General features: G+C 39.2%; 1 protein-coding gene across 2 annotated transcripts; it reads left to right on the forward strand.

The window, feature by feature from the left end:
• The first annotated feature begins 6,910 nt into the window (after positions 1–6,910).
• Positions 6,911–17,257, forward strand: LOC103722872 (uncharacterized). 2 transcript variants are annotated; one of them, XR_016413241.1, is made up of 10 exons: positions 6,921–7,345; positions 7,618–7,811; positions 8,604–8,782; positions 10,031–10,315; positions 10,392–10,450; positions 10,628–10,664; positions 10,783–10,854; positions 14,567–14,891; positions 15,600–16,178; positions 17,142–17,257. XR_016413241.1 is itself a non-coding variant. In XM_089930788.1 (9 exons), the coding sequence occupies exons 1-9, from the start codon at positions 7,198–7,200 to the stop codon at positions 15,990–15,992; spliced, it is 1,692 nt and encodes a 563-aa protein (XP_089786914.1). In that variant the 5' UTR covers positions 6,911–7,197; the 3' UTR covers positions 15,993–16,147. The 2 variants fall into 2 exon arrangements, 1 of the variants encoding a protein (XP_089786914.1); XM_089930788.1 differs by lacking the exon at positions 17,142–17,257 and having other exon boundaries at positions 6,911–7,345; positions 15,600–16,147.
• The last annotated feature ends 7,262 nt before the right edge of the window (positions 17,258–24,519 follow it).

Genomic DNA, 24,519 nt, shown 5'->3' on the forward strand with positions numbered 1-24,519 from the left:
CGAACAGTAGCATCGGCCATCATATCCAAGAACAAACGAGTCTCAAGGCTTGAACAATCATAACACGCTTGGGTTACATAGTAAGTTCAACTATTATTTCTCAAATGAAGAGATCCAGATTCCCAACTCTCAGCCCCTAACCCTCCTGGCTCCTAATTAAGAGCTTTTATTATTTCTTACAAGTTCTTTTGCGACCTGATCCGTTACACACCACTAAAGAAAAAAGGACTTAGCTATATCTACATGTTTTCTGCTTGGATCCGCACAATTGTGTCAATATGCAGTTAATGCAATAAGTAATATGATAGGCTCCACTTAGTTCATATATAAAGCAAATACTGTGATATTTATGCAGACTCTTGTATTATCATTCAATTCGTTCTAAAAAATTCTAACATTTCTTCTTGGATGAGGACCCAATTATATAAGTGAATGAGATGATTAGTGATTACTTACATGTTGCACTCATGATGGATCCAACTTTCTGCAATCCTTTAATAAAAGAACCTAAAATTTTATAGACCATATATTTTCTCAACAAGCTCTCTATAAAGTTCACGACAAATATTTTTCTTGCGGTGACCATTCTAGATATCTACATATATGCCTCAAAACAAAGTTTCTATGTATGTACCCATGAGATACATGTTGCTGCTGACTAGTCTCAGGCACCGTGCCGAAAGGTGTGATGACATTGGAGAGTTTGATGGTCGGCTGCTTTGGTTGGGTTTGAGAAAGGAGAGCGATGCTCGATCGCCGCGGGTGAGATCTTTATCAGATGGTAATGCTATGACCTGAAACAATACAGAGTAAACAAGTCCACCGACCAAAATGTATCGGTGAAAAATTTTCTGATACCTAAGTTAATGTAGTTATTAAGAAATAGAAGGTAGTCTCTTAAATTGTAAGAGTATTTTTTTTTGGTCAGTTCGGCTATGAGCCATTGTTTTGTACTTCCCTTCTTCCCTCTTACGAATGGAATAAAAGTGTACTCATTTTTTGGGGAAGCATTTGTGCACCACTTGATGGCAGCATGAAATATGGTCCAGGCGTTTGAAGCATAAAAAAATATTGCAAAATAGATTATCAGTACCTCTCATGGAGATAAGTAGGAAGACAAGGAAAAACAAAAGCAAATAAAGCAGCAGAATAAATAATTGAATGGTTGTATTAAATATTAACAAGATTAAAAACATTATCAAGAGAAAGTAATATAGGAGGCGACTTAGTCTGCAGTTCTGTTCGCCTTCTGACGCACATGTGTTGCCTGAAAAGAAGCCAAACTCTTGATCAGTTTGCGAGTCTCACGAATCAGTGGATGACCGTCCCGTATCGATCAACTCTCCATATGCAATCGATCACCATAGAGGAGTCCCCCTCGAGGTATATCATGTATGCATCAAGTACCTTCCTCGCATAAGATATGCCTTCCTATGCTGTTCGAAGCTCTGCCTCAATGACTATCAAGCTGAGGGTACGCCAACCTTCTGCCACAATCAGTTTGTTATGGTAGTCTCTGATCACAGATCTCACTCCTTCATATGCTCCATCCGCCGATATGCCACCATCGAAGTTAATTTTAAGATGATCAAGAAGTGGGGGCATCCAAGAAAAAAGTCCATAGGGCCCGTAGCTTACGTCTTATTCGACCTCTTAATCATAAGCATCTATGCCAGATCTTTTTCTTATGGCGTCCGCATAACCGGCTGATTTTATGCGGCTTGCGTCCTACACGTGTTAAGAGCACGCTGAAATCTTTTCTATACAAAGTCGGCATGATAGGAAAGATTTTCTCTTTTCTTTTTTGGAATTTAGTTCCTGATAATATTTGATTGATTCTCTTGTTTTAAGTACAATAATTAATAACGATCATTTCCATAAAATAACTTTTTTTGTTAGGCGTGCTACTGCAGGATAATTTTTGCAGATCACCTGTTTTCTGCGACGAGGATTGACAAATTTTTAGGTTAGCACTTGCAGAAAAGTGTGAATGCTCGATTTTTGTTTATATGGCTTCTTGTTATCTAGTATTCATATAATATCTTTAATCAGCTTTGCTTGGTTTTGACAAGATATATTTGACATAGTAAATTATTTCTTTCTTGTAATTTTTAAAGTTTTTATGATTGATCTTTGTCGTATCAGCTATATAGCATCCTCGCCCATCTATTTTCAAAGCGATACTCTGTGTTTGACCAAAATACTTGTATACATGCTCTTCTTTTTACACTGGATTAAAACATAAAAATTGCATTTACTTCCTTGAAACTTCTAATTATCATTTTCATTCTGCTTGATGCGTTGAGAGTTGTTTGATTATACATGCGATTAATTACTGCCAGAAATCTAAGAATCGTGTCTTATATTGTTGGTCCCTTGTCATCCATTTGAGGGTTTCCCCGTTATAGTTTACTAGATGATTTAAATTTTCTAGAATTTTTTTTTTTTTTTTTTTTTTTGCAGAGGAGAGGAGCTATTAGCCTACCTACTGTTTCTGATAAGCCATGTCACCCTAGTTTTCTAGCATTATCCTATGTTACTTTGCTACTTAGAAAAAATAATTAGTCTATTAATAAATCTTCTGTTATATCTTCAGTTCATATCATGATGCAACTATATATAAAAAGAATATCCATATAGCACTTGATCCGTTTTATAAACCAAAGTTCTTACAAACTTCTGCATTACTATATATTCAGATCAGATGTTCTTTTGGTGCTCAACAATTGGATATAAAAAAAAAAAAAGACAAGGGAGATTTGCTTTCAACTGGTATCCTAATTAACAACTTTCTTTGCAATATTCTAAGGGAGATTTGCTTCTCAACTTGTTAAGTTGGTCTAAGATGTTTGTGCTCCTGGTATCCGAATCAGCAACTTCCTTTGCCCCAGTTACCATCTTGTGCTCCCAATCTTCTTCTTCTTCTTCTTCTTCTTTCTTTTTTCTTTATTTTTTTGAAAACGACAATTTATATAGCTCTAACGTGAGTACATCTTGCCAAATCAGAAGAAAGCAAAAAATACAATGGGGGCGGGAGCTCTACTGAAGATTTCCAGCAGAGCTCCTCGGAATGCCGTGTAACATAGGAAACGACTCAGTCTGCTGCCATGTTCGCCTCCCGAAATACATGTACTGCCTGAAACTCGTCTATCTCCATAGCCAATATGTGAGTCTCACGAATAAGAGCATGACCATCTCCATACATGTCCGCACGCTAGATCCAATCGATAACTATAGATGAATCCCCCTCAAGGTATACCCGTCCGGCATCGAGCATCCGCCTTATATAGAATATATTCTTCCAAGCTGCTTGCAGCTCTGCCCTAACTACAATGAGTCTTGGCATGCTCCCAATCTTTGCAGACGTAGTTGTGGCCATCCATTCTCATAGTCCAAGCCTAACGGTGGAACTCTTTAGGCTAGCCCGGCTCGGTCCACTGGCGCCCCCCGTTCCTATCAACATAACCTTCTAAAGTTTCCGTGTCTATCATGCTTGGCCTTCCTCTGTATCAAGCGTGTAAAACTTAAAAGAGTTCTTTAAGGTGAAAAAGATCAAGTAACTCGTCATTATATCTCCAATACGTACGGTGCAGGGATACAATATCATGGAAAGTGATGGAGAGCAAAATGGATTGTTTAGCCCACAATAAAAGGGCCACCCAATTTCGGCCCAACAGACATCTACATCGATCGGACGTGTCCTCGGTCTGGCCTAGAATCAGCTCGATCTTGGACTCCGCCGAAAGCTCCTCCGACCTCGGATATTCGCCGATCTGCCTCGGGCAAGCTCGGAGCATCTTTCTTATTCGTCGATACGTCCCAATCAAGTTCGAGGCGCTTTCTCCAATTATACATTCCGATCTCCAAACTCAGGCCTGATTTGAACCACAACAGAAAGAAAACAGGATGTCAAGCTCTAAGGCAAGCAAGCAACAAATGAAGTGGGGCATCTGGCCCACGAAGCACTTTCATTACTCTCTGCATGGCTCACGTGCTTACACATGCATGGTGGCAGGCTATGCGTCGTAGTCTTATGGTACCCAGGATTCATGGCACCTTTTCCTCCCCCTTCTCCTCAAGGCGCTCTTTACGTAAAGATACTGGAAAAGCTACATCAAAAGATGGGGCTCATCTCCAAGACAAGAATAGCCACCTTCCTTTTTCTTTTTAAAACAGAAGTTCCATGGAAGCAACTTGGCGTCGCAGCCATCTCCCTGTTTTCCATGCCTACTTTTTCTGTTCACCTTCTGTACGTCCTCCTTATTGTTTGGTTTGTTGCCCTCACACCAAGAAATCACATCTAAAATACCCATCTAAATAGCTTTTAACCGGGTGTGTGTTGGAGGGTGGAAGGATGGGAGGAGCAGACTTAGTTGTTAAGGGACTTGATTCTAGATTGGTTATAGGAGGCAGGTGCCGGTTATACACCTGTTCTATTTCTAGGGCAGAGATGAGGACTGCTTGGGCTGAACTTAGACACGTGCGGAGCTTTCTGAGGGATGATATCATCATATTGGAAGGCGATTCAGCGACAGTGATCAACTGGATCCAGAGGCAAGCAAGAGTTGTGGAGTCAAATCCTCTGATTCAGGATATTTGGCGTCACGTGGGTGGTTGTTCTGCCTTTGTGACGAGACATGTTTATAGGATGGCTAATAGCGCGCCGGATTGGATGACTTCTCTTGTGGCAAATCATTTGGAAGGACTTTGGTGGCTCATGTACCCAGCATGTTTAGAAATTTTTTATTTTTTAACTTTCGGGGTAGTATTCATACCATATCTAAGTAATTTGCTGTCTCGGCAAAAAAAAAAAAAAACTTTTAACTAACGGAAACATTTTTTTCAAAGCATCAATTAGTGCACTTGAAAAGTTCCATAGCTCCTATATTTCTGGCCTAGAAATTCAACACCCACCAACCTCCTGCATGGGGATTACACTTCTCCCAATTCATGGTATATAGAAATTCTGGTGTGCCTGAAATTGGTGTCCGTAGCATTACCCTAAAATAATACGCAGGCCTCGTGCTGTTTGGCGCGGCGGCTCCATCCACGCATGGACGGGTGAGCGTAGGTTAGGGTGTTGTCGGACTCTTGAACCAAATCTAAGAAGATTTAAGCAAACAAATTGCCTTGACTTTGTAGAGAAATGTTCGTGGAAATATGTACAAAATAACATGGACATAAGGCTGAGATATAACATTTAGTAACGCACGAATTAACTAACAATCTTAGATGTCAAGAAAATGGCACAATCATGTTTTTATACATGCGCTGTCCCTCTCAAAACCATCTAACTTTATACCAGCATGATCTTTTGATCATACGTCATTTTCACGACTTTTGTTACATTATAGGCGGTTGGCCTTATTGTGCCATTTTAGCCATCCCATGGTATCTTTTCTTTACTTCCATGCCTGTCTCAAAACTTGTAGGAGATATAACTTTGTTTCTTTTAACAGTAAGCTTAACTTCATACTTTTAAAAAGCTTAGCTTTATCTTCTAACAGGTAGGTGGAATTTAATTTCTTCCCAGTAATAAATGTAAATTTGACAAATCCGAGCTTAGATAAATGATCAAGAACAAAAGGGGATAAAATAGCAGATCTCATCTAGGAGATTTACTAGTTTCATTTAAAAAGGAGATTTAATTGTTTGTGGGATATGCTTAACCTCATCAACAATTCATCCAAGACTATTCGGGAAAACATTTTAGAAAATATATGCGTTTTCATAATTTGAAATCTAAAAGCTCCCACATAATTCATACTTAATTATACACGAGTCACATGTGAACAGCAAAAATGGCAAATAAACTAAAAATGAATACCATCAAAGATCTATATGACAACATATTCTTACAAAAGATTTCAGTTTGTGGTGAAGGATACACCACATACTGAATGCTACTACACATGGAGATAAGTTTTCCATTGCTGGTTTAGTTAGGCAACAAAAACATTAATCTATTGCTCTTTTTTCGGGACAAAGTTTTGAGATTTTAGTTAGTGCTCACATTTACATGTGTAAAATGAATCGGGCTTAGCATCGTAAAAGGGTCTAATGTTGGAGAAATTATAAGTTATACCACATGCATCGCATCGGTGCACCATTAGAACAATTCGAGATGAGATGAGACGGCAGCTAATGGGTTCAATAAATATTATTAGTGTGCTCTGGCATGGTGCATTTAGTGTAGGATATTATTAAAAATTTCTTAATTTGGAAGGGATGTGGCTTCATTTAGTCCATTTAAAGCATCTACCTATATATGTGACCGAAATCTCACTCCTAATGAGTCAATAACCTCAGCGTATAAATCTCAAAATCTGCCAATCACCTCAGTTCTCCATTTCACAAAAAATAGAATGTACCGGCACTGTTGGATATTAATTTCTTGGTCCAACCAATTTATCCAATAATCAGGTGACGCGTGGGAACAGGGTCGTTACTTCATCCACCCAAAAGCCCTTTGTCCCCCGGAGACGAGGTCACGAGGCGTCCACGGCCGCGACTTTCCCGAATCCCAACAAATTATATGACGCAAATACCCCTACTCATGTGCCTAAATGACAGACCGGAACGTCCTCTTCCATCCCATCGCTCTCGTCCAATTCCCGTCCCGGTCAACAAGAGAAAACGGATAATGGTACTCTCGTAAATATCTCCAGATATCAGGGCCTTCCCATCATAATCATGCAGAACCAAAGGCGAGGTAAAGATCCACTAAGATCCGTTCCTTTTTAGGAGACCGACGAAGATAACCCTTAATGAAACCATCAAGCAATGCGCTTTCACCACACGGGATTGACACGGGACCCACTCGGAATTTCCAACGCAATAAACAGGGTTAGAAAATATTTGGCTCAAGAATTTGCCACGTCATTAAAATTTATAGTAACGAGACCGGTTTAGTGCTCTTTAATCCACTCCACTCGCCCCGCGGGAGCTCTTTCCTCTCCCGCCGATAAAAGGCCTTTCGGACCCATACCTTCCTGCCTTCCCCGCGTTCTTCTCTCCGTTTCTTATTCTCCTCCTCCTTTCTTCTCCACTCCTCCTCCGCTTCGGCTCCAAACCCTAACCCGAGAATCCATGGAGGGGAGGGAGATGAGAGCGAAACCTTAGGATTCCTGTGATCGTTCTTGGTTGTTGGTCCCGATGCGATCTCTCCGTTCGCTGTTCTTGAGCTGAGATCGGCCGATGGATGCCCGCGGCTCCGCCGGCGCCGGAGGAAGCGGCGGCAGGGGGATCGCCTTCTGCCTCCTCGTCTTGGTCTCTCTTTTCGCGGCCTCCGAGGCGTCGCTTGCCCTCGCTGGTGGAGCGGAAGGCGCCAGGAAGATTAGTCTAGGTCGGTGAGATGATCTTGCTTCTTGATCGTTCTCGTTTGTTTGCCAGGTTTCTTGCTTTCTTGCTTGCGCTTTCTTGATGGTGGAGAGTGGTGAGGCAAGGAGACGACATGACGTGGTTTTGCCGGATCCTCTGCTTGTGGCCCATGATGGGATGCACTCCGAGCTGTTTCCTTTTTGCATGTTTTGACATATTTATGTTATGTTACTTGGAATTTTCTCTCTGTCTCTCTGAGTTAATTTGGCTTTCTTTAATCTTTTTGGTTAAGTGAAGATTTAAAGAGTTTGCCGGCATGGGCGAAGGATCTCTTAAAATTGACACCAATGGCACCAGAACCAATAGCTTCGGCTCCAAGTGCAAAATTCCCACTACTTTTAGCGGCAAACAGAACGAGAAGGCCGGATATACTTGATAATTTCAGAATGTATGGCGGAGGTTGGAACATTACTGACAAGCATTACTGGGTTGTAAGTAATTTAAATTTGCCCTGCTTTTTCATAATTTTGTTTTGTTTCATTTGTGTACTGAAATATAATGGATAGAAAAACTGCTGAAATTGGGATGTTTTCCAGTAACTTTTGGGTTGAAGCTTGATTTTATGATGCCAACGAAGTTATGATGGTTATGATTGAATCTGATACAAGCGGAATCTTTAAGATGCTATGTGGCATTATTGTCCAGATAAAAATAAGAAATAAGAAAAAGAAGTCAGGGAGCATCATTTATAGGTGAGACAGTAGGAATGATGGAGCAGATGCTACAGAGCTGATGGTATCTGTGGCTTTAAATTTGTGATGTTTTTTGAATAACGAGAGTTCTGACTGATAACAGCAGAAGTGAAAACACTTAAATTAATTATCTCTGTCCTCCATTGGTTTAGTGGGGGAAATTCTCTTTTGTGAAGTTTGTATTTTTGTAGTGAAAAGTTACCGTCAATATTGCATGCATATGCAAAAGAGTCTCTAAAATTTACCACCATATTGGTGAACAATAACAACAAGCTCGAAGATGGCAAGATAAGATCGTTTTGTTGATTGGCTGCACTCCTATTTTTGCAAAATATAATAACAGTTATCTAGTTTGCTGAAATGCATTATTGAATTGAAAATTTTTGTTTGAAATTATCTTAATATTTCTCTATCATGTGGCCCCACGTGCAATGTTCAGGTCAAGTGGTATGAACTTTTCATAATAGCTACTTCTTTGCCTCAAATTTGAACTGGATTTCTTTTACTGAATATTGATCAGTATTCTTGCAGTCTGTTGCATTTACAGGAGCTGCTGGGTTTGTTCTTGCAGCATTATGGTTTGTTTCTTTCGGGTTGGTTTTAGGTGCACATCTCTGCTGTAGACGGGGAATGGGAACCAAAGATGGAGGATCATTCCTTGCACAATGTATTTGTCTTGCATTGTTGATGCTCTTCACATGTGCTGCATTGTAATACACTTAAACTTTCATAAAGTCTTCTTAATTTTGAGGCAGTTTTTTTTTTTCATTGCTCAAAAAAGAAGAAGTATCTTTTTTTCTAGCTCCAACGTCAAGTATTATATCTTGGCAAAAATTCTGCTTTTCAGCACTGATGGTGTAAAATTCGCATAGTTGTTAGCTACTAATAGAGCCTGTTGATGCTTATGTAGTTGCAGATAGATGTTACATTATTTCTTGATTATGTACTTCCTGAGGATGCTATTTTGATTCTTATATTATGTTTGGCGTCCCGTGATATAAATCAAGACTAATGGAAACTTGGCGGACGACATATAACTTAGACTTCCAATTTTTCTTTTTCTAATGGAAGTCATGTTGGAACTTCCAAGCGCATATTAATAAAATTATATCGTGTTCCCTGGCTAAATAAATCCATAAAACTCTTTACTTCCTTTTATCTCAAGCAAGATGTATCTAGACCTTAATTGTCCATTTTGTTAAGAAAAGATTTTGTTGTCTCAATTTGATTAAAGAGTCAAACACTATATGTGGGTTAGTGCAAATGGCATTGCCTTTAAAATCATGTTTAAGTATTCCTTTTTTGGCTTTCTTATACCTATTGCATTTCCAGTTAGAAAAATATTGAATGGGAGGAAATAAAGTAAATTGTTCCTCCTGTACCTCTTAATGGTTCCTTACATCTTAAGAACAAGTGCCTCAGCATTTGAAGGACCTAGGACTTTAAGAAGATGTTCTTATTTAATCATGACCCTTAGAACGTTTTAAACATAGACTAAAACTTAGTACCATCTGCATTTATCAATTATATCTTATTATGGCAATTTGTTTTTTTATCATTTGGTGATATGAAATATCATATTTGATCTCTTACTTAAGAATCTTGGTTTGTGGGAAAACTATAAAGTAGTTGAAGATGCTAGTCGTTGCTGTAAGTTCCATTTCAGGATATTATTACCGAATATGTTTTGTTAAGATAATGGTGAGGCATTTTTACCTTCATCAGCAGGATGAGATGTTATCCTTAGGCAGATATTAACCTGTCAAATGGGCTAGCAAGCTTTAGATTTTCTGTTAAAGTTTCTAAAATATCATAACTGCATGTCTTAATTTTTATTTATTATTTATGATATATCGTTACATGTTGCACAAACGAATGTAGATACTTTGATTTTCTTATTTTAATTTTCTTGGGTAGCTCATATTGACATTGCTGTCCTTTTATTTTTATAAAACCAGGACCGGATGCATTCTTCTCTCTGTGGGCCAGAATGAGTTCCATGAGGAAGTTTTGGATACTTTAAAGTTTGTTGTCAATCAATCAGATTTCACTATTCAGATACTAAGGAATGTCACAGATTTTCTGTCCTCTGCCAAGACGATTAATGTGGCAGAGGTCTATCTCCCATCAGAAATTTGGAATGAAATTGACAAGTTAAATGGAGCCTTAAATGGTGCAGCTAGTATCCTATCAGAGAAAACAAATGAAAGTTCTGAGAAAATCAGAGCAGTCATCCATGACTTGTATGTCTCTAGAATATGTTTACTCAACCGCTATATCCATATTAAGATCACAAACTGAACTTTTGTCTTGTGATAGGCGTTCCATATTGATCGTGGTAGCATCACTGATGCTTTTGCTGGCCATACTTGGTTTCTGTATGAAATTTATCTCCTTACTGAGAATTTATTACTTTTCATTTATAGAAGTTCATTTCTTTTGCACTAGTTCACTTCTTTCACGTCTCTCCAAACACAAGAATGATTTTTTTTTTTGTACTTTAACTTTTTATCTACCATAATTTTATCTTGACCTGCAGCAATTTTTCTCTGCAGTGCTTTCAGTTTTGGGTCACAAACATGCAATTTATGTGTAAGTTGAAAGCTGTGTACTTTTATTTGGAGATAAACTACGGGCTAACTTGATATAATTTTTTTCAAGGTCTGAAATTCTTAATGTCTATTTAAGATCTTTTATTTGGTTCTTTCAGATTTATAATGAGCGGTTGGCTCCTTGTGGCAGTTACCTTCATTCTCTATGGATTTTTCGTGATCCTCAATAAGTAAGAATCTCATTCAACACTTTGCCCTTCCTACTTTTATGCATGTATATGTGCAATACATACATGCATGATACATATGAGTGTGCACGCATACATATGTCTGTACTTGCATATAGATACTTGGATATCTAAGAAATTCTTGTATCTGTAGTCTTGTTGCTTAGGAGATTGGCAAATTCATGTGCCAGGCAGAGCTCTCATTCTCCACATACTGTGTAATCTTTTCTGTTATTCTTATTTTTTTTTTCAAAAAACAATTATCTGACCGTGAAGATAAAATGTGATCTTATATGTTGTTATGATGACATTTCAATAATCATAAATGGAAATATTTCCATAGTGTTTGAATGAATGGTCAGTATGAATGGATGTATTTGTACATTATTATTGTATAAGTAGATGGCAACTTCCCAACTTAATATATTCAAACATATCTAGCCTGAAATGGCGTTAATCTTGATACCTCGTGCAAGAATTGCAAGAATAACCCCACCCCAACCTCCACTCCGAAAAACCCCTAATTGTAAGAAATATGATGTTTGATGGGTATAGAACAGATTTTCTTGGATGCCTTATCAGCCTTCAAGAGAGGTGTTTAATAACTATGCATTGCAGGAATCAATCTTTCGTAAAGTTCCCTTATAAAATTTTCTTTATACCTCCTTTGAAGTATATGTAGACTTTTTCTCTATAGAAGGGCATTGTTTTACCATCTCTGACTTTGACAAATTAAAGCAGTATGGTGAAAATAACAGCTTTTGCTCACATAACAGACCGGAAAGCACATGACAACTCAGATGAAGTCGTGGAAAACAAAATAAACCTTTTGGGTATCTTATTCACCATACTGTTGGCATATCTGCTTTTTGTTCATTGGTAGCATGCATATGCTCTTTCCATGTGTATTCTTTCAAATCTAACTTATACAGCTGTCATCTAAACAATCAGTATTATATTTGCATCACCAACAGAATGATATATACCGTGTTTCTCAATGTCTGCATGCACTTCTGCTTGCACATACACAAAGGAATAGGTTCATAGACCATTTGTGCTATATAGATGGGAACTTCAATGTTCAGAGGGCATCATTCACATAGTTATAGGCCTAGTGCCAAAGTGCATGGTAGGTAACCCGATTTAATATTTTATGCATTTCATGGTGATCTAAATCATCCAAAATGCTTTAAAATTGTCTTTTTTTTTGTGGGGGGGGGGGGGGGGTTGTTGACTTATATGCATGAAGTACACACGAGCAGTGGATTCTTCACAACAAGATATAGTTTGATTTGAATATTGAACCAGAGCGTGGGTGCCAATAGTGCAGTTTGTACACCCCCTTCTTTTTTTTCTCGAATAAAAAGAAAAAAAAGAATATTGAACCAAATCTGGAACACAATCAAAGAACTTGAATTCTGGTCCCCTGTAACAGAATGACTGCTTGGGTTAATGTATAAAATACATACCCATATATGCTAACTAAATCTTGATGTATCAACTATGTTTGCACCTTGCTTGGTGAATGGTAAAAAGCTTGGGCTGAGAAGTGTAATGGTGCGGGTTGAAGTATTGGAGCAGCCACTTTGTGTGGAAAAAAAGGGCCAAAGGTTACCCTCCCAGGACCCTGGTTTGCCAAAACCATAACTGGGTAATGGGCTTTTTTAGACTGCCTATGTCATTCTAAGTAAACTTACAGAAATGGACCAGACATGGTAAAATATTCCTCAAAAACAAGATTCTAATGGACTGAATCACAGTGATCTGCCTTCTTATGTTTAATCTTAGTAACCATCTTAACAGAAACTATTTATCTTTTTTATTGTCCTGTGATAAATTGATTCACACAATTTTTAATGTTCTGATTTGATGCATGCAAGACACTCAAACATCCTTTTGTCAGCTTAAGGTGAATCAGCAAAATGTCTCTGAATATACCTACAATCTCTGCATTACTCTCTTCGAACTGGACCGAATAAAAAAAATTGTAGTGCATGTCATATTTCATTCACTCCTTCTCAAACAGTTCAATAATTGATTCTTTTCGCACCTTATCCCAGACCTGCCAACAGGGATCTGCCAATTTCTAAGATTGTAATATCCTTGTCAGAATCGTTCATCGTGGTAATACCTAAATATAAATAGGCTGTTTGGTTGTCTTGAGTTTTTCGGAGAAAAATAATCATAAAATATGATTCTCTGTAAATAGGTTTGATGAAAAAAAGGGGGAGACCTGTTTTCCATAAAACTCATTTATCAGAATCTAGTACTCTATCAATTTTGGCAAAACAATGCTTCTGAAAAGCAACCAAACATAGATCTTGTAAAACAACCTGGCTGTTTTAGTAAAAAACTTGTCAACCAAATACCCCAAATAGAGATCCCCAAATGTCCATCAAGGTCTGTTGAAATTTGTAAAATTAATGAATATTTATGATCTTACTTGATCAAGCCCTCGAGAAAATTCGTATTCATTGTTGTGTTCATCAGCCAGGACACATTGGAAGTATTGGTGGTTATTGTCACTAATTCCTCCAGTATGACATAGTGGACTCGCTTGGAACCCCCTTTTTCTTCTTTTCTCCATTTTTCTATAGTCAAATTTGAGCAACGAGTTGTGAGTTCTTAATTTAAGGAATTATACTTCATCCCAAATAATTGATTCGTTGATATTACCATGATGCTCAAATATGATTCTTCTTCTAATCAATAGACAGGTCTTTAGCTATTATATTCTACAATTTATTGTCTATTCATTATTATTACATTCTGAGAGGTGAAAGGTTTCTTAATGAACATGTGTTAACAATGAAAAAATGAGGTTAGGATCAGAAGTTCAATCAACTCCAGAAAAATTCAACATCCAACTGCTATGGATCAGTTTCTAATATGGAAGCTGTTCACTGTAACGTGGTACGTGCATGTGTATATGTTCTTGTATATCTATGTGCTTGCATAAGTAGGTGCATGCAAGCATGCAAACACACAAATGGTTGCGCGGAATGCATACACATAGGATTTTTAATCTCATGGAAGTCATTATAAATTGTTGTTGCTAGTTGATAATAACTACTGTATTTCCATGAATTCTACTGACTCTGTCCTCTTACTGATGCATAGACAGAAAAGAAATGCTACATTCATTAAATGAGAACCAGTCAAAGAACCAAAACTCTCATTTATACAAACCTATGACTATACAAAAATATAGGGCATTTTGTCTTTTTCATAGAAGTGATCAAATGCTCTGATCAGAACATCTGTATGGATGTTCTTGGATGTGCGTATGGTGTGCATGGCAGGTTTGCATGCTGTGAGTAGCAAGGCAAGGCGCAGTAGCTGTATTGATTTAGGGGTGTATTACCAAAAGGCCCATTGAATTTATTTCCATGCATTTAAATATATGAGTATGTAGGTAATTTTACAGATATTCTAAACATGTCATCTTCATGTTCTTGATTTTTGGATGCCTTTAATACTGGTGAAATTACTAAAACACCCCTCCTGTTTTCTCAGTGCATGGGAAGAGAGACAAAGGAGTGTTTTGGTGATTTCATCTCTATGTGCTAACCTTTCCTATACAACAGTTAAATGGTTATGTATGTATGTATGTATGCATGCATGCATGTACTTATATATGTATGTACGTATGTACGTATGTATGTATGTGTACACTTTGGTATCTTACAAGAATCACATATGTTGATTGCAACAGTGCTGCGGCAGATACTTGTACAGCAATGGATGAGTGGGTGCGCTATCCTCAGGCAGAGACAGCTCTCAGTAACATTCTCCCATGTGTTGATGAGCAGACAACAAAACACACGCTCTACCAAAGTAAAGAAGTGGTTCGCCTGCTTGTAAACATAGTCAACATAGCAATTTTTGCTATTGCGAATTCAAATGCTGCATTCCAGGATGGGTTCAATTTTTACAATCAGTCTGGACAGCCAATGCCATCTCTCTGTTCTCCATACGATTCTCAGCTGAACAATCGGCAATGTGAACCTCAAGAGGTGCCAATCACTGATGCACCAGTGGTGCGTAAGCAATTCACACTTCAAAAATTCCCTGAAAATGCTTTTCATTTGTAACCTTTGCTTAGAAAAAGGAAATGGGAAATTACTAGGATAGATGAACTTGAAATCCTAAAAAAATTATTGTCTCTAAGTTTGCATTGAAAACTAGACTCAGATTTTCTGACAACAAACAAAATAAAACAAAACAATAGCAGCCTGGATGCAATTATTAGCTTCTCTCTTGGAAATCCAGCTTAGTTGTTAAATTTTCTTGCTGGCCAGTCAAGATCATGCTGTGCTATCCTAAACTATTTGTCCTTTCATGTATGCCAGCTGTCATCACTGCCCTCACGTAGAATTAGTTTTATACTTGTAAAACAAAAGGATTGATTTGTTTAAAACTGTTCGACCCACTTTGTAAGTACGTAGCAAAATAGATTCATAACATAGTATTTTCCTTCTTGCTCTCATACTAATTCTACATTTTCTTGCTAGATGTGTCTTATTTCAAAGTCGCCACAAGTGAATTAAAATAATTTGTCCTTTTTCAGATGGCTGTGCTTTCTAAATTCTTTTGGAACATTTCATCTCTTTTGCCACGGGGATCCCACTTTAGTCCTGTGTTCACCATCTTACAGTCATCTGATAGTCTCTTTGCCGCTATGATATCATCAATATAGCAATATCTTCTTCACTTGCATTAATCTCTCCATGTTTAAAACCTTTCAGGTGTGGCAGAACTACACGTGCAAAGTTTCGTTTTCAGGTTTATGTATCAGCAGTGGAAGGATTACCCCAGATATATATTTCCATCTGGCAGAGGCAGTAAATGTAAGCTATGCGCTCTATCACTACACTCCGCTATTACTCAGCCTTCAGGATTGCAAATTCGTCCGAGAAACGTTCGACACCATCACCACAAACTACTGCCCCGATCTGGAGCAAGACCTCCGCATGGTCAGTGTTGGACTGGCCCTGATCTCCATCGGGGTCTTGCTCTGCCTCATCCTGTGGATTTTCTATGCGAACCACCCCCAAAGGGAGGAGGTGTTTGCGCCACTGTCTAAAGTGAAGTTTGCTCCAAATAGCAACATTCCCGTGAGAATCGAAGTATCATCCTAGTCTACATAGATATAAAAACATAAGCAGCCCATCCCACCCCAAATCCCAAAGGTGGGGCGAAGCACCATCTTGGGTGCTAAGTATGTTGTCTAGATTCATATGTATGTGCACTTATTCTTGCACCTGTAGCAATTCATCAGCTTTGGCCTTATTCATGATATTTGGAGCCATGAGCTGTGAAGACGAGTTCTATCGGGGTAGTTCTAAATACACCCCCCCTATTGCTCAGGACACCCCCCAAAAATTAAAAAAAAATTAAATACTCTCTACACCCCCCCATTTGCTAAGGACACCCCTAAAAAATTAAAAATTTCTAAATTACCCCCACCCTCCCCACCCCCCACCTCCCCACCCCCCGCCTCTGCCTCCTCCTCCTCCCCCCTCCTCATCCTCCTCCTCCCCCTCCCCCTCTTCCCGCCCACCTCTGCCTCCCCCTCATCCCTCTCCCCTCCTCCTCCGCCCCGCCTCTGCCTCCTCCTCCTCCCCCCTCCTCATCCTCCTCCTCCCCCTCCCCCTCTTCCCGCCCACCTCTGCCTCCCCCTCATCCCTCTCCCCTCCTCCTCCGCCTATTCACCCTCCTCCTCCCTCCTCCCTCCTCCTACTCCTCCACCCCTCTACCTCCGCCCCCCATCCCCATCCCCTCTTACTCTGCATCCCCCTCCGCCTTCTTCCCCTTCTTTGCCTCCTCCTCCACCCCCTATTCCTCCCTGCTCCCATTCCTCCTCCTCCTCCTACCCCTCCTCCCCCTTCTCCTCCACCTCCCCCTCCTCCTCCTTCTCCTCCACCTCCCCCTCCTCCAACTACCCCTCCTACCCCTCCCCCCTCCGCCGCCTCCTCCCCACCCTCCTACCCCTCCTCCCCTCCCCTCCGCCGAACAGAAGGATTCTGTTCGGTTGAGGGTTGCCGAACAGAAGCCTTCTGTTCGGCACTGGATCGCCGAACAGAAGCCTTCTGTTCGGCACCGTTCAGCCGAACAGAAGCATTTTGTTCGGCGATCCAGTGCCGAACGGAGCACGAAACGGAGGAGTAGGAAGGGGGGTGTACTGAGAAAATTTCAAGGGCAATATGGTAATTACACTAAAGGTTAGTTTGGGTATTTTTTTTTTAATTTTTGGGGGGTGTCCTGAGCAATAGGGGGGGTGTATTTAGAACTACCCGTTCTATCGGTGCCCTCCCGTGCTTGTCTATTTCGTGAGGTCATTTCTTGGATTGGGTGTGGTCGAATGTTTATGCTTTTTATATATTCTATTCACACATAAAACCTACTCGTGGACCTGTGTAAACTACAGTATTTGTTATCATTTGGAGTTCAGGTGCATGGGAGCATGTTCCTTGTGCCGGCGCTCAAGACACATCATGGCCTCCTAGTAGGTGGTCCTTGCGCTATAACCATCGTGAGCTTCGAGGACTAATAGAACCTGCACGGAGCCCTCTTGTCAAAAAGGATCCAATTCTTGATTGGAGGCTGAATGACCGCATGAGATGAGATCTGTTCCTCTAGTAAAGTTGGACGATAGGATATTTCTGACCTCAAACTGACAGGACTAAGGTACCTTGATGTGGGTTCTTACGCAGGACGACGTGGAAGGGAACGTGGTTTTAACTTTCACTAATTTGGTGCATCTGTGATTTAACTCCCAATTATTGGTTCAAGTTTCCGGACCTTTTTTTTCAGCAAATTAGATCCGGCTGAATAAGAGAATAGCTGCTTCATGCGGCACAGGAGAACCCAAAGATGGCCGACATACCACCATTTGAAAGGATTCAGCACAGAACCTGGTATAATGCCATATGTAGCTAGCGTGCATGCCAAACTAGGGGGAACATTTGAGTGGGCTCAGCAGGCCTTTACTTCCCTTTCCGGGGGAATGAAGGGTGTACGCATTTTGCATCACTTACAAGTTTGGACAATACCTCGAGCACGGTTGAGGATGCAGCGCTCATTATCCATGTCGATGATGATGTCGGGTGCTCGATGCATGCAGTCAACTCCATCCAAATTTTGGTGGCAAAAGGCTGGCCATGCCAGGCTTCAGAAAGAGCACACCATCATGATGCTCTCCATTGCCGACTTCATCTTGGATTTTTGGCCAAGCTAACAGAGTTTATTGGTGGAAAGGATTGGATGATGCATTTTTTGATGCTCCATTCCCATAATTAATTACAATGGTCTAACTAATGGTGGAAGGGAATGATTGATTCGGGATTAGTGAAAGGCTACTATTTAGTATTAGTGAAGCCCAAAAAATATGCATGCGCTAGGCTTGCCGACCGATGGCCATAGCAGTGTGGTCCTACTCCTACTTATGTGGTCACCTTGGCAACTGGAGGACTGAAGGAACGAGTCGGGCTGCATGTGTGTGGGACCCAGATTGGAAGCAGCTTGGTGTGGATTTGGCACCAAATATTGGTCATCTAGGCCATAATTAAGATTTTGGCAGGCTTAAGTGGACCGCTCGATGCATTATAGAGTTGCTTGCATCATATGATTAGTTCGGTGTGAGAGTACAAGGCTCTAACAGATGCCAAATGTTAATATATTTCAAGAAATGGATTTTGAGCTCAGAATGCTTGAGCAGCTTAGCTGACTCGCTCCAAGATGTCATGCCCGTGGAAACATGGATTACTTTACAAGTGCCTTGTCTGATCTCCAGAATTACATTAATTAACATAGCCAATTCATATCAGCTAGATAGACTTAATTTTTATGAGTTCGTTGCATGTCCAAACGTGTTAATCATCTATCTATATCATTATTCTTCGTAGCTTCGTTTTTAAGACGAAAGCATTGCACCGGACAATTTGATGGCTGCTGTAGAAAGAAGCGAACAGAGAAGAGATGCAGCACCAGAATATCTGATGACGAGGTTTGCTGCTTTGGCAGTGAAGCATCGTACGCTCAGCAGAAGATCTGGATGCCAGATTCGAGAATTCACTGCGTGAACTCTCCGCCGCACACGTGTCGTAAAGCGGAATGAATGACCTGAAGTTACATAGGCGGACGTTAAATATGGAAGCTGCCACGAGGACAACTAGATTTGCCCATACGCAATCTGCATAAGCGCCTTTTTTTCATTCCACAACGCTGATGGTATCGGGGTGGCCGTGAAATGAGTGGTTCTGACACTGCATGACGGTGAGGGGAGTACGTATCGAGGTGCCAATAAGCAAGCAGCATTAATTATCCCATCGGATCGACCCCAATTACAACCGATTGCCGTTACTTACCCTAGCAAACTAAGATTTCAATCTTTTAATAATATTGTAATGGCCGTTAATGACATCATAATAACAAATAATGGATAATAATGATAAAATAACAATGTTCTTTTGATTTCTTTTTACCATAAGAAAACAAAAAATCATATAAAGGACCGAGCACTATGTCGCAATCCATTCATACAAAGCCTCTGGAATAGTAAACCGCATAGGCAGCAACCCAGTCAGCTGCACCGTTTGCTTTCCTATAAATGTATGTGGCCTAATGGAAATTACACTCCTGCAGAAATTTGCGAATGTCGAGGAGCAGCGGTTTGCCCTTGCCTGTGCGTCTCCGATCCCGGATCCAGTTGATCACCATAGCTGAGTCGCCCTCGAGGATGAGCTTAGCCGTACCCAGTGTCTCCCAGGCATAAGAGATGCGTTCCCAGGCTGCTTTGAGCTCAGCACACATCACAGAGGAGTTGAAGATCTGCTGACCCCCACTGCTGCTAGTCTGTAATCATGATCTCTGATGACGGAGCCTGCGCCTCCGCATCTCCTGTTGTTGGCCACCCTGCCATCGAAGTTCACCTTTAGAAAATTAGGAGGTGGAGGCACCCAGGATACAAATACATATCTGCGCGCTGCAAAAGCAGGAAGGGGGCTTTAGATGTCTCTAGCCAACCCAGTCGATGGAACTTCAACGGTCCTGATAAACTCTGCCGCGTGCAGTAGAGCTCTGGCCGCCACCACTATTAGGGACGAGCTGCTATCCTCAAAGACTTAGGCATTTCTGTCCAACCAAAAGTGGTAGGCAAGGTAGGCAGTACAAGTCCCTCTCTCCTCCAACCCAGACTCCTGAGGCCCCTTAAGAGATGCAGGAACAAACTTTTTAAAAGAAAAGGGAAGAATTAATCTTCATATGAACTATTTCTTCAGATAAAATAATAAACTTTCAAATAAAATAAAAAAAAATCAAAATTCATTTGCTCCTATTCTTCCCTTTTCTTTCAAAAAGTTTGTTCCTTGTCCAAATGAATTTTGAAATTTTTTTATTTTATTTGAAAGTTTATTATTTTATCTGAAGAAATAGTTCATATGAAGATTAAAAATAATTTTTTTTGTTTAACCTATTAATGACACTAAATTATGATCGATTGCAATGACCGCTATCTTCCTCCTATATTAGCATACATCTATCATAGTCGAGGCTTAAAATAACAACCATTATAACAATTTTGAGCTCTTTTATGACCTTATGCCACATAGTGAATTTATGATGGTTATAATGGTTTGCTATAACATAAATAATTCTAATTTTTTTTTATCTGCAGTATTTTTCTAAATAAAAAAATCAAAATTTAATCCTTTATGCTAATTCTTTCTTCAAAGAAGCTGCATAGTATAAAAATGAATAGTTTTTTGGAATATTTTTCTATTATTGTTTATTATTTTCAATTATATTGTTACTACAGTAGTATAAAGATTTAAAACCAAATATTTTGGGGTAAAAATCGGTCATCGGAATCAAGAATAACTCTAGTAATGTTGTTACTGAAACGTTGAACGCAGCAAGGGGGGCCAATAGAGCAGTTATTTTAAACTTTTTTTATGCACACCCTTCTACCGGTGCAATAGGGTAGCTCACCTAACGAGACTAGAGATGCCTCCAGTACAACTTAACATGACATCTTGGATAGAATCGCATCCACCCTAAGAAGCGTCCTCGTCTAGCGGTGCCTACCAAAAGCAATGTTAGACTATTTGTCGGGGAAATGACTCTCGCTCATGTTGAGGTTTCCATATCTTAATTCTCATATCTTTTGAGAGTTGGACAAATCTTGCTGCTGCTTCAAAGTTTTTATTTTTTATACTAACTGAGATATACTAATGCTAATTTAAGATTGCAAGATTGATTAACTTTAAATTATTAATTTAAAATTGTACTAATATTGTAAGTGATTGAAAATTTTTGACCCATCTATGGACTTTTTTTTCATAGTATATATCATGTTGAGTAGGTTGCATCTTTAATTTAAATGGTTTATTATTGATTTTAAAATTATTAATTTATTCTACAAGAAGATGACATAAGGTGTACAGTCTCTTTCTAACTGTAATATGATAACTCAATGTGTATTGATTTATATTGATCAAAATAAGGAGGAGCAAATTTTGCGCGCGCGCGCGTGTGCGCGAGCGCGCGTGTGGGCGTGCGTGTGTGTGGGTGTGGGTGTGTGCACACACAGGCATACACACATGTACACACACACACACACACACACACACACACACATATATATATATATATATATATATATATATGTGTATGCAATCTTTTAATATCAATACAAACCAATATTTCATTCAAAATAGCAATCTTAATTAAGAGTTGCCTATTTTCTCCTATTATACATATATATTCTACTACACACTGGTGGTTGAATGCGGAGACACATATGCAAGCTCCTCATAGGTGCTGTTGGTGAGGCATATGTTATCTATATTTCTTTGATTTCTATATAATCTTTGCTTATCCAAAATACAAAAAGAAAGAAAGAAAATATGGTGCAATATTCACTTAAAGCCATACATAACTAATAGTCTTTTTTTGTTTTAGCTTTGACAATAAAGAGTCCATTAGCATACAAGATGCTCTAGTAGTCCGAGCAAGCTGACTTGATCTTGAACTCATACAAAGGCACAAGAACAATGGGTCACCAGTAATTTCAGACATGAACCCTAATTGGATCATGTATGGATCTCAAATTGGTCTCAGCATGTTCGACTTTTTCTAACACAATGAAAACTAATTGAAAATCTTGAGTTGATTCAAACTCCAGAGCAATAGATCAGATCTAGTCTAAAATTTTAATACCAAAACAATCTTGAATTAAGTCAAGCCAAATCGAATCCGAACCCAATCCATTTGCTGCCCTAACACCAACAAAGAGGACCACAAAGACCCAATTATTGAGCCTTAGCCTCCACTAGACATGCAACATGACACCAAACAATAAATCATCCCTCACAAGACCAAGTGAGACATAAATTCATCCACTCTCTTTAAATACCGCAAATAATTGACCAATATGCCTCTTCAAAATCCTGTCCAGTCAAGTTGATTGGGCTGCTTCTGGAAGATGTTTCCTTCCCCGTCACTTAACTACAACTTGCATTATTTATGAAGCTAAGCAATAAAAAAAAAATAATCAAAGCAAGCTTACATTCATTATCAACAGCTCTTATGCATTCCTTAATTGTGTGGGAAGCATAAACCCCTCTAATTATCTATTGAAAAGAGTGTATTGTAAATTTCTCATGCAGATCAAAACGAGCATGACCAATGTTTCTTTGCGAGCGAAGAAGTGGCAGGTTGTTCAAAGCACACATGGTCATCCAACATCTTCGGGTGGACCAGAGCTGAATATGGGCCGATTTTAGGCACAGAAGATATTAAAGTTTAAGTAGGCAGGGCCTGAAGTCTAACTAAAAATGAATATAGTTTAGGCTCGGGCCCATCCAAAGACCAGCTCTAGGGTAGACATTTATCACCACAAAGTCCATACAGAAAAATCCGGTTTAGCATCTAGTCTGCCATAACTTGGCTTTTCACAAACCCGATCAGGTTGATTCTGATGATAACTTACAAGCTAGACCACTATATGAACTAATTTACTGGTAACCGATTTCTAAATGTGAGTTAATAACATTTTATAAATCTATATTTGCTTAAATTGGCGGTCCAAACAATCGGTGCGGGTTATATCAAATTGAGTCGCGTTAACTTGGACACAAAACCTACTTGACCACCAGAATCAATAAGCACGGGGGCTTATACGTTACATCACTCCATAAATGAACTTAGAAACAAATCCATTTTTTTCAGGTTGAGGTCACCAACCCAACCAAACCAATCTCGCCCATATTCAAGTTGGAGTCCCATTTTTCAATCTGTGTCATCTTTGCAAACAAAATCTGGAACTTGTTAATCAATAAGTTTGATATACAAGCAAGTTAGTTTATTGGGTGCAGGTATATGTTGACTCAAGTTTAGACTATATTAATTTCTCTTCCCAAAAGAGGCCATCCGTTGTTATTATAAAATCGGTGCCATTAACTCCAATTGAGGCACCATCTCGCGTATGTGGAATCCCGGAAGAAGGCTGGACAATGACTTTGAGTATGCTGCCGGAGACTGTAATGTCACATTTTGATATTAATTATTATGATATCAATATTAATTAATTAATTAAGGAAAAGTAGATATTATGAATCAATATTTTATTACCACCACCATCATCGTCATATACTATTTTTAGTATCAGAAACTATATATCATATTATATTACGCTATCTTGTATTAGATCTTATAGCACAACTATATCATACTTATTATGATATAGTAATTGGATTATATTTTTATACAGTAGATTATATTACATTATAATATAATGCATAATGATTTTATAGAATTATAATATAATAATGATTATAAAACAGAAAGATGCCTCACAATCCCACTCTATACCCTACCCTAGTGACATGATACACGGGCGCCTCATGTTACCCATGCGACTCTCGTATACTATATGAATCGCCAATAACCACAGAGAATTGGTGCACTCTGCAGTACAGCTGATCAAAAGCCGGATCTTACGTCAAAATTTTATTTATTTTTAATCAAATTTTGGGTCGGGCTTATTTAAAATTTAATTTTTTTTTCTCAAATCCGATCCATGATCAGCTCTACTCCATCTCAAAGTAATTGAAACCTCTCAACATTAAATGACCAAATACATGAACTACATTTGTAGTTCTCATACGCCAGCATACTTGGAAATGCAAATGCAATTATTTAGCAATGCAGGCGAACAAACAGTCCCACCACCATATGGAATATAGTAGAAAAGTTGGTTTCCACCCATAAAAACCAAAGCCAACAACTCTGACTCTAGCTTAGACCGGACTTGGCCCAACCTAATCTTTTTTTAGGTAAATTAGCAATAATGATTGGAAAATGAGCCTAAACCCAAACGAATTCGGCTCGGGTCAAAATTAAAAAAAAAAATCCATTGTGTTCTCGTCTGCAGCTGCAACTCCACCAACCCACCTATTCCTGACCAACCTATAAGATTCCAATGATGCATGACATGGCTCGTGACATGTCGCAGTCCATCACATATAGTTGAGCAAAAAATTCGTGTTCGTGGGCTTAAACGACTGCAACGGTAAAACTGCAATGCCATATCGTGGCAGACGTGTTAAGAGGGAGATATCCGGATTCCCGGAGATAAAAGAGGACACTATGGGGACAATATGGGAA

Source organism: Phoenix dactylifera, chromosome 5 (genome assembly GCF_051530095.1).
Source record: "Phoenix dactylifera cultivar Ajwa chromosome 5, Ajwa_hap1_PhDact_Kaust_v1.1, whole genome shotgun sequence".
In the NCBI taxonomy this organism is placed as follows: Eukaryota; Viridiplantae; Streptophyta; class Magnoliopsida; order Arecales; family Arecaceae; genus Phoenix; species Phoenix dactylifera.